This window comes from Rhincodon typus, chromosome 1 (genome assembly GCF_021869965.1).
Source record: "Rhincodon typus isolate 14 chromosome 1, sRhiTyp1.1, whole genome shotgun sequence".
Classification (NCBI taxonomy): domain Eukaryota; kingdom Metazoa; phylum Chordata; class Chondrichthyes; order Orectolobiformes; family Rhincodontidae; genus Rhincodon; species Rhincodon typus.
This window is the reverse complement of record NC_063332.1, coordinates 138,457,745-138,473,892: the sequence shown is the minus strand read 5'-3', so window position 1 is coordinate 138,473,892 and position 16,148 is coordinate 138,457,745. Positions and strand designations below refer to the sequence as shown.

At 41.1% G+C, this 16,148-nt stretch overlaps 1 protein-coding gene across 3 annotated transcripts in view; it reads left to right on the top strand.

Moving 5' to 3' along the window:
• LOC109918893 (tryptophan 2,3-dioxygenase-like) overlaps positions 1-16,148 on the top strand; it is a 136,941-nt gene that overhangs the window by 56,581 nt on the left and 64,212 nt on the right. For 2 of the 3 annotated variants that reach the window (XM_048599635.1, XM_048599621.1), the window contains exons 9-12: positions 4,324-4,381; positions 5,205-5,284; positions 5,378-5,468; positions 13,345-13,481. In XM_048599635.1, coding sequence (XP_048455592.1) covers positions 4,324-4,381; positions 5,205-5,284; positions 5,378-5,468; positions 13,345-13,481 — 366 coding nt within the window. Of the gene's footprint in view, positions 1-4,323; positions 4,382-5,204; positions 5,285-5,377; positions 5,469-13,344; positions 13,863-16,148 lie in introns of those variants that run through there. The other variant, XM_048599627.1, reaches the window with a different exon arrangement.

Genomic DNA, 16,148 nt, shown 5'->3' with positions numbered 1-16,148 from the left:
CCAGCTCCACACTGTGTTATGTTATCTCTTCCAGTTGAGAAGCTTTGCCTTCGATTGTCCCATGTCCATCTTCATAATCTCTCTAAACCTAATGATGGTGCGAGTACTGTTTTCTAAAGGTTATCCCATTGAAATATATTTCATTTACTTATTTTTCCCCAGGTTTTGCATTGTGTCCTTTCACATTGACCTGTGCAAGCATAATAATCAAGAACGTTATCCTGTAGGCATTTCATGAATTCCTCCCTACTCCATGTCCTTTCCATTGTTTTATTTCCTGTCTATTTTAAGGTCATTGCCTTGAATCCAAAGATAAGTTAAATTACTTGGTACATCAGATAATTTTTGGGACCTTCCTCACCTCAGTCCCCTGTCACAGTATTTTGTGGCCTCCTCTCACTGGGAGTTATCCAAAATGCATACTTAGTGGCATAGCCACCTTCTAGCTGAAATGAAAGAAGATCCCAATGACCATATGTTAGCAGCAGAGATTCTTGATGGACTAATCTCAGAAAAGACCAGAGAACTTTTAACTCCTGTGCTACTAAAATTCAGGACCTCAGGATGTCTCAGCAATGAATGCTTGTATTTATAAAGCACTACTAACGTAATAATATGTCCCAACATGCTTTACAGGAGTGTTCTCAAACAGAATTTAACATGTGCAAAGAGTAAACTAGTGAGAGAGTTTTTTAAGGAGTGTCTTAAAAGACCAATGAAAGATGGAGGCAAAGAGATTTAGGAAGGGAATTCTACAGCTTAAGGTCTTAATTGCTGAAGGCAGGATTGCTAACAGTGGAGCAATTAAGATCAAGGAAGTATAAGAGGCTGCAGATTTCTTGAAGGATGTAGAAGGTTATAAGTGATTACATAGATTTGGATGGTGTAGTAATGAAGTAATCTTTGTAGAATACAGTCACAGAGCAAGCAAAACCACACAATGGTTCTGGACATTGGGGCCAGGAGGCTGATTGTAATAGACCTCCTGAACTAATCAGATGCTCTGGTTCTGGATGAAGAAATCAAGGCTATTCTTAATAATGAGCCAGTTGAGTCTTTATGATATTTGGCCTCATGTTTTTTCTATGACTGTTACTGAGGATCTATTCACTTCAGATCGGGTTGCTGCAGATGTTGGACACAACTTAAGCCGTACTGAATACTGGCATCAATCTGCAAGATTCTAGAACATAGATCAGTACAACACAGGAACAGGCCCTTTGGCCCACCATGTCTACACCAACTATGATGCCATTCTAAAGTATTCCCATTCGCCCACATATACGCTCTATTCACTGCCTGTTAATGTGTCTGTCTAAATCCTCTTAAATATTGCTATCATCTTTGCTTCTACCACTTCCCCAAGCAGCATGTTCCATGCATCTACCACCTCTGTGTTTAAAAAATACTTGCCTCATACGTATCCTTTAAACTTTCCACCTTTCACATTAAATATTACTTGTATTTGACATTTCCAACCTGGGAAAAGGACTCTGACTACGCACCCTATCATGCCTCTCTTAATTTTATGTACTTCTATCAGATTATCCCTCAGTCTGATACTCTTGCAAAAACAATTCAAGTTTGTCCAAACTCCTCTTATTGCTAATACACTCCAGTCCAGGGAACAACTGATAAACTTCTTTTGCACCCTCTCCAGAGCCTCCACATCCTTTTTATAATGTGGTGACCAGAACTATACACAGTACTCCAAATGTCGCCCACCTAAAGTTTTATACAGCTGCAACATGACTTGCCAACTTTTGTATCCAAAGCCCTGGCCATTGAAGGCACGCATATATGCCTTCTTTACCATTTTGTTCAATTCTGTTGCCACTTTCAGGAAGCCATGGACTTGAACCGGAACGTACCTCTATACATCAATGCTCCTAAGAGTCCTGCCATTTACAGTATCCTTTCCTATAGCATTTGACCTCTCAAAATGTATTACCTCACACTTGTCCAGACTAACTTCCATCTGCCACTTCCCTGTCTCGCTTTCCAGCTGATCTACATCCTGCTGTATCCTTTGACAATTTTCCTCACTATCCATAACTCCACCAATTTTCGAGTTGTCTGCAATTTACTAATCAGCCCACCAAATCATTTATGTATATTATAAACAGTAGAGATCCCAGCACTGGTCCTTGCGGAACATCACTGGTCACAGACATCCAGTCTGAAAAACATCCTTCCACAATTACCCTTTGTCTTCTATGACCAAGCCAATTTTGTATCCAGCTTACCAACTCACCGTGGATCCCATGTGACTTAATTTTCTGGACCAGCCAGAAAATGAGGGACCTTGTCAAGTGCTTTTGTAACGACAATGTAAACAACATCTACTGCTCTACCTTCATCAATCATCTTTGTTACTTTCTCAAAAAACTCAAGACAAGACATCCCCTGCATAAAGCTTTACTGACTATCTCAAATAAGAGCATTCGTTTCCAAATGTTGGGGGAAGGACACAAGGTATAGAAGAGAATGTGGTAGAAGGGGATTGGTCCGGTCCCAAGCAGGTGATCATGAGTTAGGGTCAGATCTGGAGTGCTGGGGGTCACCTTTGATGGTGGGGGAGGGTGTTGGCAGATTCCATGGTGGAGGGTCTCAGGGCAGGCAATGAATGGCTGGTCCTGGGATAGAGGCTGTGTCAGGTCAGAATGTGGATGGTGTAAGGGGTCTGGATGATGAGTAATTGAGGGAGTGTGTGACAGTTTAAGGGGGGTGATGTCAGTTAAACTAATTAATGATCTAACTTTTACTGAGTAGCTACTTACTTAACTGCACCCTCCAAATCCTCTGATGTAAATGGATACTCTCAGAAGGTTCCAAGGATAGTAGAATTGCTCAATGGGAGCTTCAATTTTCGGGACAATTCCTTAAGAATCTGCTATCCTGGAGATTCGGCAGGGACCTCAATCACAACTGTATCTATATTTCAGAAACTATTATCTGCCCATCAGAAAATGTGGACCATCAAAGAAACATTACAGTGAAGGAGGCCATTTGGTCTGTTGTTCAAGCACTGGCTCTTCAATAAAGGATAATTACCAAGTACCAACCTTCTACTTTATCCCCATACATTGCACACTATTTCTATCCAAATAGTCTTGAATATCTCAATAGAACAAGCTTCCACCAGTGCCATCCAGGCAGTGTGTTCCGAACCTTAACAACTCGCTGCGTAAGAGTTCTTTTTTTGCAACACATTTGCTTCTTTTCCACATCATTTTAAATCCATACCTTTTCATTCTTATTCTTTTTATGAGCAGGAAAAGCTTCTCCCTATCTACTTTATGCAGCCTGCTCATGATTTTGAAAAATGCTATCAAACCTCTTCTCAGCTTTGTTCTCTCCCAGGTGAATAGGCCTAACTTTTTCAATCTAGCCCCATAACTGAAGTTTCTCATTCCTGGAACCATGGTTGTAAATTGCTTCTCCACTGTCTCCAATGCATTCACATTTTTCCTATAATGTGGCACCAACAACTACACACAATACTCCAGCTGAGATCTCATAAGTGTCTTGTACAAGTTCAATGGCAGTAACCTGCATTTGTATCCTAGGTCTCCATTAATAAAAGCTGAAGACACTATATGTTTTGTTAACTGGTCTCTCAACCTGTTCTGCTGCCTTCGACAATCTGTGCACATGTACGCCCAGGTCCCTCTGTGGCACAGTGGCACAGGGTTAGCACTGCTGCCTCACAGCGCCAGGAACCCGGGTTCAATTCCAGCCTCAGGTGACTGTCTGTGTCCAGTTTGCACATTCTCCCCGTGTCTGCGTGGGTTTCCTCCGGGTGCTCCGATTTCTTCCTACTGTCCAAAGATGTGCAGGTTGGGTGGATTGGTCATGCTCAATTGCCCGTAGTGTTCAGGGATGTGTAGATTAGGGGGATGGGTCTGGGTGGGATGCTCTGAGGTTCAGTGTGGACTTGTTGGGCTGAAGGGCCTGTTTCCACACTGTAGGGATTCAATGATGATTTGTTCATCCTGAAAAATCACTGCTGATCTGCATTGCCTCAGAAAATAAAATTAAAATGATCATTGGGCCGTTGTTAATATTGGTGAAAATGAATCCTGCTGGCTTTGAATGGATATCTTAGCTACTTGTCCAGAAAAGTCTTTTCAGTAGGAAAAAGCAATTTTTCAGTAGCGAAGTAATTGGGGCATTTTAACTGTCCACCTACCCAGGTATCTGTGAGGTGGGTAGAGTTAAAATGTATTTTAATTTCATTATTTTTATCAAATCCTACGTGAGATGTTGGTTAGTCTGAGAGAGATTTTACCATGGCTAACTGTTGTACTTTTATCTTATCAGGGGAACGGAGAATATCATATAAGGCATTGCAGGGGGCCCTCATGATTTACTTTTACAGGTCAGTAAAACCAAACATACTACCGTAGAAGGGTTGAGTGCTTTAGTGAACTTGCATTTTGTTTCCTCACCTCTGGGACTTCTGCTCAAATCCAATTTAAACTGATTCAATAAAAGTACTGTTGTTTATTGTTGGGGCTCCAACAGCTAATGGAAAATCACAGGCTGTAAACATTTTGAGCGTGCTGGTCATCTATGGAAGGACTGGAATGTGAAAATTGTAATTAATTGAATTTGGACATCCCAAATAGACACTGACTGCTACAAACTAACCACAGTTTGCAATCTCAGTACATTAACAGCACTGGAAATATTGCAAGTTGCCATAATCTTACCCAGACTATACGGTTGCTCTCTCATTAGAGAAAGACAACTGGTGGTTGGTTTAACCTAAGGGTTACCATGCCTCAGGGGAGAGGAGAGATTGAGAATGAGATTCCTTCATGGTAACCTCAGCCAGTGTAAGAATTGAGCACACTCTGCTAGATTCATTGTACATAGTAAATCAACAGTCTAGCCAACTGAGCTAATTGACACCCCAAAATGTTCTCTCTGTGGTGTAGGTGTTAATTTTTTGGGTCCAGTGACCCTTCTTCAGAATGACTTTTTTTTATAATAAATCTCAGAAATTAATTTATTAATTTTCCATAAATCTTGGTGAAGCTCAAGATTTTTGTGCAGATTTCAAAGAGAAGTGGAGTTAGATGGTTTTCCCATTTTTTTTGTCCATGCCTGGATTCAGAAGAAAAATGCTGAGAAGTTAACTTTAAAATAGAGGTTAGACAATAGAAGATATTCAAAATATTTACATTTTTTATCTCCAGAGAAGAACCACGTTTCCAAGTGCCATTCCAGTTGTTGAATTCACTCATGGATATTGATGCCCTTATGACTAAATGGAGATGTAAGTTGTGCTTCCAACTTCAAATTAATAACAAAACTTGTGCATGTTTCATGAAAGTAAGTCAATTTAAAACATGTTCCTACTTTTTCCAAGACAACCATGTTTGTCTGGTGCAAAGGATGATCGGGAGTAAAGCTGGCACTGGTGGTTCATCCGGCTATCATTATTTACGTTCTACGATGAGGTAGGATAAAAGGAGAGCCTTTTTTTTTCAAACTTTGTAAAGGTCTTCTAATTTTTGTTGTGGAAAATTGAGCAAATATCCATGGAAATTGCTGATCGTTATCGGTACTTTAAATTTAGCCACTTTGTAGTGATTAATTAATAGGGTTCTTTTCTTCACTGCACACACACATTACACTGCTGCTTTCATGAGCTATTCAGTAATACTCCCCAGGTAAATTTTACTTTAGGTACCAGGATGGTATCTGTTTGTTTGATTTACTCATTGTGGAACCCACAATATGCTTATCTCATGTTAATTTCAGGAAAAACAGTTCATGGGTACTAAGCTCCATCAGATTGCTGTATGGGTGATGAAGGTGAAATCACCATATCATTACCCTCCTGTGCTTATTATCTTGATTAATAAACAGCATAAACATCAAGAATCCACATTTCCAACCTGTATAAATTTCTTTTTATTTGGATTGATTGTTTGAAACAACACAAGTTATGTTGTCTGAAAATTGAAACATCTATCTTTCTGTTTTCAACTTGAAATCATGAATGTACATTCTTCAAATATTAGGGGATTTTGGAGCAGAATATGCAGAGGAAGAAAGTGTGTGAATATGACAGTTGGATTTTTGATAGCTGATTAAATTAATGTGTTGGTGTTGGGAAAGTGTACAAAGGGATTGCACTATAGAAGGTCTCATACATTGCGAGTAGCTGAAGAGTGCTTTCTCTGGCGTTCAGGTCGACATTATAAATCTTCAAAGGAACATCAACTTAAACTCCATGAGAAATGGGTGCCAATAGGTTGGGAAAGGGACTCTGAGTGATGGAGAGGCATTGCCACCTAGTAAAGAGGTAACTGAAGACAAAGAAACCAAAAGAACTGTAGATGCTGGAAATCTGAAACAAAAACAGAAATGGTTAGAAAATCTCAGCAGATCAGGCAGCATCTATGGAGAGAAATCAGAGTTAACATGTTGAGTCCAGTGACTCTTCTTCAGAATTGATGGTAGCTAGGAAAAGGATGGTTTTATACAGAAGAAGGGATGGGGTGGGGAGGGGCAAGAGTAAACAATAGGTTGAGATAGTGCCCAAAGAGAGAAAAACAGTTGGACAGACAAAGAAGTGGTTAAAGTTCAGACTGTGGGAATGAATAGCCGTTAGTGGGGACTATTAGTGACCTTTGGGTAGTGTGCGGTAGCAGCCCACGTGATGCCAAGGCCTGTTGTGTGGACGTGAGGCAAAGCATGGGGAAAGGTGCTCAAACCCTAAAATTTTTGAACTTGACATTAAGAACTGAGGGCTGCAGAGTTCCCAAGCAGAAAATGAGCTGCTGTTCTTCTAGCTTGCTCTGAGCTTCGCAGGAGCTCTGAAGCAAGCCTGAGACAAATGTTGGCAAGCAACTGGAAGCTCAGGGTCTTCTTTGCGGATAGAAAGTAGGTGTTCTATGTAGCCGTCATCCAGTCTGCACTATGTTTCCCCAATGTACAGGAGGCCACATTGTAAGCAGAAATACTGTAGATTACATTGAGTAAAACACCTCAGAACACCTATGTTCTGTCCGCAAAAAAAGACTCTGAGCTTCCAGCTGCTTGCCACTTCAACACACTACTGTGTGGCCAACATCTCTGTGTCAGGCTTGTTGCAGAAGCTCAGCGCAAGCTGGAAGACAGCACCTCATTTTCCACTTGGGATCTCTGCAGCCTTCTGGACTTAATATCGAGTTTAACAATGTTAGAGTTTGAGCACCTTTCCCCTACCCCCACACGCTAGGCCTTGGCAACAAATAGACTGTTACCACACACTATTTATTGTCAGACATTAACAGTTCCCATTAACAGCTATTTACTTTTCCAGGCTAAACTTTAACCACAGATAACAAGGTGTAGAGCTGGATGAACGCAGCAGGCCAAGCAGCATCAGAGGAGCAGGAAAGCTGACGTTTCGGGTCTGGACCCTTCTTCAGAAATAGAGCAGAAATGCAGCATTTCTGAAGAAGGGTCCAGACCCGAAACGTCCGCATTCCTGTTCCTCTGATGCTGCTTGGCCTGCTGTGTTCATCCAGCTCTACACCTTGTTATCTCAGATTCTCCAGCATCGGCAGTTCCTTCTTTCTCTAAACTTTAACCATTCCTTTGCCTGGCTAACTATTTTTCACTCTCTTTAGGCTCTATTTCCATCTATCATTTACTCTTCCCTGTCCCCCATCCCATATTCTGTGTTTAAAAAAAGAAGTCCTTTTCCTGGATAACTTTTAAGCTTTTGTTTAAATTCAAAGCAGGCAAGTTCACTCTGATTCATTAAATCATTGTCACATGGAATGCACCACGGAATGTCTGTCTCCCACCCTTTCTCTTGCTGTAAAATGTGGAATATAATGCATGGACATGTTCTTTGTTTCAGTAAAGGACAAAAGGTCTGCATTTGAATATCTGTAGCTTCTGGCAGGCATATGTCTATCACACAGTGAGCCCAAGTGATCAACTTAAATTGGTTATTATTGTAATTCTAATTGGTAGCACAATCTCAGAATACAGGGTAGACCGTTTAGGAGAGGTGAGGAAACATTTCTTCAAAGTGTAGTTTATCTGTGGAATTCTCTACCACAGAGGCTATGAGGCCACATCACTGAACATATTCAAGAAAGAGATAATTAAAGTTTTACATAGAACATAGAACATTACAGCGCAGTACAGGCCCTTCGGCCCTCGATGTTGCGCCGACCTGTGAAACCGATCTGAAGCCCATCTAACCTAAACTATTCCATTATCATCCATATGTTTATCCAATGACCATTTAAATGCCCTTAAAGTGGGCGAGTCTACTATTTTTGCAGGCAGGGCATTCCACGCCCTTACTACTCTCTGAGTAAAGAACCTACCTCTGACATCTGTCCTATATCTATCAACCCTCAATTTAAAGCTATGTCCCCTCGTGCTAGCCATCACCATCCGAGGAAAAAGGCTCCCACTGTCCACCCTATCTAATCCTCTGATCATCTTGTATGTCTCTATCAAGTCACCTCTTAACCTTCTTCTCTCTAATGAAAACAGCCTCAAGACCCTCAGCCTTTCCTCATAAGACCTTCCCTCCATACCAGGCAACATCCTGGTAAATCTCCTCTGCACCCTTTCCAATGTTTCCACATCCTTCCTATAATGCGGTGACCAGAACTGTACGCAATACTCCAAGTGCGGCCGCACCAGAGTTTTGTACAGCTGCAACATGACCTCATGGCTCCGAAACTCAATCCCTCTACCAATAAAACCTAACATACTGTACGCCTTCTTAACAACGCTATCAACTTGGGTGGCAACTTTCAGTGATCTATGCACATGGACACCGAGATCTTTCTGCGCATCCACACTACCAAGAATCTTACCATTAGCCCAGTACTCTGTATTCCTGTTATTCCTTCCAAAGTGAATCACCTCACACTTTTCCGCATTAGACTCCACTTGCCACCTCTCAGCCCAGCTCTGCAGCTTATCTATGTCCCTCTGTAACCTGCAACATCCTTCCGCACTATCCACAACTCCACCAACTTTGGTGTCATCCGCAAATTTACTAACCCATCCTTCTACGCCCTCATCCAGGTCATTTATAAAAATGACAAACAGCAGTGGCCCCAAAACAGATCCTTGAGGTACACCACTAGTAACTGAGATCCTTGAGGTACACCAGTAGTAACTGAACTTTAAAGACATAGAGGACAGATAAAGGAGGAAAATGGCATTGAGATAGAGGAACAGCCATGATCATACTGAATGACAGAACAGGTTCAAAGGGCTGAATGGCTTACTCCTGCTCCTAGTTTCTGTACATCTAGTTTTAATTGATATTGCTTAGAAAGTGCTGATCAATCATGCAAGCACATCTAATGTTGGACACTATGGGGTCTTAATGGAGTCTGAGTGACATGGGGGTATGACGCGATTTGGGTTAGAATTGGATGGGAAGTCTGGTGATCCTTATTTTGATATTGGGAGCATTTTACTTCATATTTTATGCTTTTGCCATATAGTGAGGTGAGTTTCTCTTTTGGCAACAGTGAGTTGCCAATGAAGAGGGATATTAGCTTGTCAAAACTCATCTGCTCACTATTCAATTTCCTATCTTACCAAACACACCAAATAAGATAGATAATGAGAATTCTCAATGTGGAACTCAAGAGTGGGTAGCTGGTGACTTCAGCTCATCATTGGCTGCGTACAGCTGGTGTGTTTGTCACCCAGTGCCAACATTTGAGGCATGCTGCATGTGTATCAGCCACACACACACCTCACATCCACAGTCATTGCCATTCCACATGTGCCAGCCTCTAAGATTCCTCAAGGTACATGTCCAATCAAATTCCAGGACCCTTCTGTAATTCAGTGCTGAACTTCAGGCTACTCTGGTGACTTTCATTGTCATGATGTTGCAAGGACACTGTGCGCTTAGGAATATGGGACCAGTTGAATGTCTAGGATCTTCGCTTGCTGTCATACTTCTCACTCATTCTGTGCCTACCTGGATGTTCATAGCATCCTGACTTCCTTGCCTTTTGCATTTTGTCCTCTTAGCATATTATAATGCTTAAAATACTTCTGTCTCTGTCTTGCTGTTTAGCATTTAAAAAAAGGCCTGGAATCTCCTCATGGTTGTTAGCAGTCTTCAGTCAAATGAAGGAAGATAGTCTTCAGTCAGGATGTCCTGGCACAGTAAATCGAGGATAAGTCCAATACGCTTCTGATTGCCAGTCAACCACTCAGGGTGGCCAGAGTCAGAACATGCTCAATGTAAAGGGTGAGAAGCCCAATATCAAGTAGCCTATTATCTGTCTTGAATCTTTCTGACTTTTTGTGGGCTGTTTTTCTCTTGGATGGAGAGAGTGGCAAGTATTAGGGAAGATGAAAGTGTATGTCACTTTTGGTGCAGAGGAGACAGCGCAAAGTGCATGCAGAATTAGTGATGTTGGGGCTAGGGTGGGTGAGAGCAAGTTGGAAAGAATTTGCAGGCAATAGTGAGTGTAGACAGCATGAGCCTTGGTAGGAGGTGGGTACAGTAGCAGAACAGAGTGTGTGTGAGATTTTGGAGACAAGTTTGTGGAACTTATGCCGGAGAGTGGACAGCGTTCACCTTCTTTCTATGGGCATTTCTCCATATGATTCAGACTGCACTGATCTGGTTATCAACCACAACCCAGGCTGGCATAGTTTGCAGTTGTGGCCACCACTGCTGCTCCTGGGTGAAAACGATATCTCCTCTCGAGGATGCACAACTCTGTTCAAAGGACCTATAGGCCCTTTGCTGCAAAGTAGGTGCCAACTTCCCTTTCTGCTGTGTCGTGGACAAATATCAGGAACCATGCTTCACACTGACAGTGCTTCTGTAGGTGCACAACAGGCTTTTAAACATGGTTTGGGGAGTAATGAATACCATCCTTTCAGTGTATGGTCAATTTTAGCAGGAATAACACATGATGAGATGGTGATAGAACCAGATGTGAGGGACATCGATAGTTAATGAGCCACATTTAGTAAGATATGTTGAGAATTCCTCTTTAAAAAATTTGATGCAATTCGCAATTAACTAAAGGAAATCATAAAATTAAGTCCTATATTTTGAATTCTGTGAACAGTCAAAAGGACATGCTCTTTGATACAATGATCTTATCGATTCTCAGTGTAAGTGGAGGGTTGCTTTTTGAATTGGAGACGTGTGACCAGTGGTGTTCCACTGGGATCAGTTCTCGGTCCTCTTTTGTTTGTCATTTATATAAATTATTTGGATGAGAATATAGAAGGCATGGTTAGAAAGTTTGCGGACGACATCAAAATTGATGGCTTAGTAGACAGTGAAGAAGGTTTTCTAAGATTACAAAGGGATCTTAATCAAATAGGTCAATTGGCTAAAAAATGTCAGATGGAGTTCAATCTGGATAAATGCAATATATTGCATTTTGGTATAACAAACAGGGGTAGGGCTTATACAATTATTGGTAGGGCCTTAGGTGGTGTTGTAGAACAGAGGTACCTAGGAGTGCATGCACACAATTCTTTGAAGTTTGCATCACATATAGACAGAATGGTTAAAAAGGCATTTGGCACACTTGCCTTCATTGCTCAGTCCTTTGAGTATAGAAGTTGTGAAGTCATGTTCAGGTTGTACACAACGTTGGTGAGGCCTCTTCTGGCATACTGTGTCCAGTTCTGGTCGCCCAGATATAGGCAGGATATTATCAAGCTGGAGAGGGCTCAAGAGATTTACCAGGATGTTGCCAGGTATGGAAGGTTTGAGTTATAAAGCAAGGCAGGATAGCTAGGACTTTTTTCACTGGAGTGTAGGAGGTTGAGAGGTGACCTGAAAGAAGCTTATAAAATAATAAGAGATATAGATAGAGTTAATAGTAGTTACCCTTTCCCTAGGATGGGGGATTTCAAGAATAGGGGGCATATTTTTAAGGTGAGAGGAGAGACATTTAACAAGACATTAGACGCAAATCTTTTATACAGAGGGTGGTTCATGTGTGGAATGAACTTCCTGGGGAAGTGGTGGATGTGGGTACAATTACAGCATTTAAAAGACATTTGGATAAGTACATGAATAGGAAAGGATGGGAGAGATCTGGACCAGGAGCAGGGACCCGTTTAGTTTGGAATAACGTTTGGCATGGACTGGAGGGTCTGTTTCTGTGCTGTATGACTCTGTAAGTTATTGTTCCCTTTAAATTTTGGTATTCTTGCAAATCTGTCCTGATGAGTGCAAGACAAAAAAAAACTTTGACAGGGTGCCTTTTTTTAAGCAATATTCAAGTTCTATACTGTATTAGTTTTGTTGATGTAATACTTATCTTGGAAGAATTATGTTTCTGAATTCATTTTAAGGGAAAATAGTGATCGTTTAACTGAAATGCCCTAAATACGCATTAATGACAGATTTCAGCTATAACCATTACTGGTCTATTACGGCAGTTCAATTTTTTTGATAAAGTTGTCAACAGGTAACTATTTTCTTCATCAGAAAGACCTTTGGGACGCCCAAATGCGAATAAACATTTTTACACAGAACTTTCATTTTTACCACCCCTCACACCATTCCCCCAAACTTCCATTCCCAGCCACCTAAACATTTTTGGAATGAGTTCTTGCTGAGGTTTTGACAGAGTCAAATTCAGGGACAGAATTCACTTCAACAATAGATTATATAAGACTTGGAATTTCAGGATTGCCACTAAGGGAAATTCTAATCTTCTGAGGAGGTCTCTAATCTCCAAACCAAATAAACAGCACTCTCCCAGTCATTAAGTAAGTTTGGTGTTTTCCTTGAAGTGATTTCTGCCAAATAAGATCAGCATTTATCTGAAACCATGAGTTTCCAAGAAGTGAATTTTGAAAAGAAGTTCCAGTGCCTTTTCCTTGACCTTTTCAAACACACAATCCAGATATCCGCAATATTTTAAATGCGACTTCCACAACAATGATTAAATATGAAGTGTTCACAAAAAAGGGAAGCTGGAAGGAAGGAAGGCAGCCTGGCATCTGTCTGGCATAAAGTTCCTGATGTCCATTGAGGGCACTGTCCACCACCCAAGGTGATACTTCTCCTGTCTTCCTCTTTCCCTGTCCCCGAGGGGTCAAAGTCGCACTCTGGTCTAATTAAGACCATCCACAACATATAATTGCTGCAGAGCAGCTAGATTTCATATTTTGTTAAGTGCTGGCTGATTTTTAGAATGATTGGGGGTGGGTGTGGGGGATATCAGGTATGTTCCCCCCTTGTAAAATCTCTTCCATGAAATTACTATTGCTCTCCGTAAGATGTTACTTGACCTATTGAGTATTACCAGCGTTTTCTGAGTAAAACTTTTTTTTGTTCTTTTTGATTTTCTATTTCAGTGATCGATATAAAGTGTTTGTTGACCTGTTCAACCTTGCAACTTTCTTGGTCCCAAGACAATGGATTCCAAAGCTGACCTCTTCAATTCACAAATTTTTACATACTGCAGAGTGTTGTGATAGCTCATACTTCAGTGGTGAGGAATCTGATTAAAATAGAAATCAACTCAGCATATTTTGAAAGCAAACTATACACAATTTAAAAAGATTTTTAAAGCTTTTAATGATCCATGTATGTTTTTAAACTTTAATTGGACTTTAACACAAAATCATTTTCAGTGAAAGGCTTTGGGACAGATCTTGGCTTTATAATTTTGTAAAATGGGTGATAGTGGATCTGCAGCACGTTTTACACATCCCCCGATTTTCACGTTCATTTACTATCACATGAACTCAATAGTACCCCTCTTTCTCAATTCGTTTCCTGTAACATATTTTATGAATGGTGAGGTAATGTACATGTAAATCTATTTATATAAAATATTATACACAGGATATAAAACTACCTTAATTCTTCAGGAGATGCGTACTGTTAGATTTAGTTTATATTTCATTGATTTAAAAGAGCAACATTGCTTCGAAAAAAAATGGACATGGCTTTTATTGACAGTTGTAAATTTGTACATTAGTGGAATTATTCAAAAGGCTTTTCGTATGCAAATGCACTGTATTTGTGCATCCTTTCTGAAAGGTATGTTATCAATTAAGTAAATCTAAATACCTTGATTAAGGTTCAATAACCATTGGCATGCTGGACAGTGTGAAGCAACATTCATTAACTACATGTTAAACTTCATCCTCAAGCTTGTCAACATTCTGATCTGGTAGATCAGAAGATCATGTCTGCTTTTATAGTATGCAATCTTTCAACTCACTTCGTATGTTACAGTGTGGGTTATTATTGCTTTATTCATTCACACAATAGTGGATATACATGTCTGGCAAGGCCAACAATTATTGCTTTATCTCTTCAATACAACTGGGTGGCTTGCTAGGTCACTTCAGATGGCAATTTGAGAGTCAACCACATTGTCATGGATCGGTTAATCGTGGCAGATTTACTTCCTTAAATGCCACTAGTGAACCAGTTGATTTTTGTGTCAATCCAGGATCCTTGTTACTATTAATTATACTAGATTTTTTATATTGCAGATGTATTTCATTATTAAAATTAAAATTCCCAGCTGGTAGTATGACCACTTTAAACAAAAACCACCTACAGAGAAACTTTCATCAATAAAAGTGGAGTGGAAAAAACACAGCAGGTCAGACAGCATCCGAGCAGCAGGACAGTCAATGTTTTGGGCTGAAACTCTTCGTCAGGACTTGGGAGGGAGATGGGAGCCCAGAAATAAACAGACGGAGGAGGGTGGGTCTTGGGGGGAAGGTAGGTGGGATGGAGATAGGTGGATGCAGGTAAGAGGTAGATCAGTGGGAAGGGTGGAGTGGATAAGTGAATCAGAAGATGGACAGGTTGGGAGCGGAGAGATTTTGAAGCCTGTGAAGTCAATATTCAGGCCATTGGGCTGTAAACTCCCACTGTGAAACATCAGGTGTTGTTCCTCCAGTTCACGTATAGCCTTGCTCTGACAGTGGAGGAAGTCAAGGATGGACTTGTCACCAGGGGAGTGGGAGGGGGTGTTAAAGTGGATGGCAACCAGAAGGTTGGGTTGGTTGGTGTGTGCGTAGTGCAGGTGCTCTGTGAACCGGTCCCCGAGACTGTGTTTGGTCTCCCTGATATAGAGGAGATCACGTTGGGAGCAAGAGAAACTTTCACCCATTTTGTTCAGCTACATTGTTCATCACAACATTGAATTCCAAGTCCTTTGTCCTTGTCCGGGATCTTGATCAGATGGGCCAACGGGCCGAGGAGTGGCAGATGGAGTTCAATTTAAAAAAAATGTGAGGTGCTGCATTTTGGAAGGGAAAATCAGGGTAGGACTAATACACTTAATGGTACAATCCTGGAGAGTGTTGCTGAAAAAAGAGACCTTGGAGTGTAGGTTCATAGTTCCTTGAATGAGAAGTAGCAGGTAGACAGGAGAGTGAAGAAGGCGTTTGGTATGCATGCCTTTTATTGGTTAGTGCATTCAGTATAGGAGTTGAGAGGTCATGTTATGGCTGTACAGGACATTGATTAGGCCACTTTTGGAATACTGGTGCAATTCTGGTCTCCCTGGTAGAGGAAGGATGTTGTGAAACCTGAAAGGGTTCACAAAGGATTTACAAGGATGTTGCCAGGGTTCGAGCTATAGGGAGAGGCTGAATAGGCTGGGGATATTTTCTGGGAAGCGTTGAATCTGAGGGGTGACCTGATAGAGATTTATAAAATCATGAGGGGCATGGATAGGGTAAATAGACAAGTTCCTTTCCCTGGGGCGGGAGAGTCCAAAACTAGGGGGCGTAGGTTCAAGGAGAGAAGGGAAAGATTTAAAAGGGACCTAAGGGGCAACTTTTTTTTATACAGAGGGTGGGATGGAATAAACTGCCACAGGAAGTGGTGGAGGCTGGTACAATTAGAACATTTAAAAGGCATCTGGATGGATGTATGAATTGGAAGGGTTTAGACGGATATGGGCCAAATGCTGGTATATGGGACTGGATTAGTTTAGGATATCTGGTTGGCATGGATGAGTTGGACTGAAGGGTCTGTTTCCATGCTGTGCATCTCCAAGACCAGAGGGCACAAGTTTAAGGTGAAGAGTAAGTGATTCAGAGGATATCTGAGGGGAAAAAAATAATTTACGTAGATGGTGGTAGAGATATGCAAGATGCTGCCTGATGGCAACTTGTAAGAAGCATCT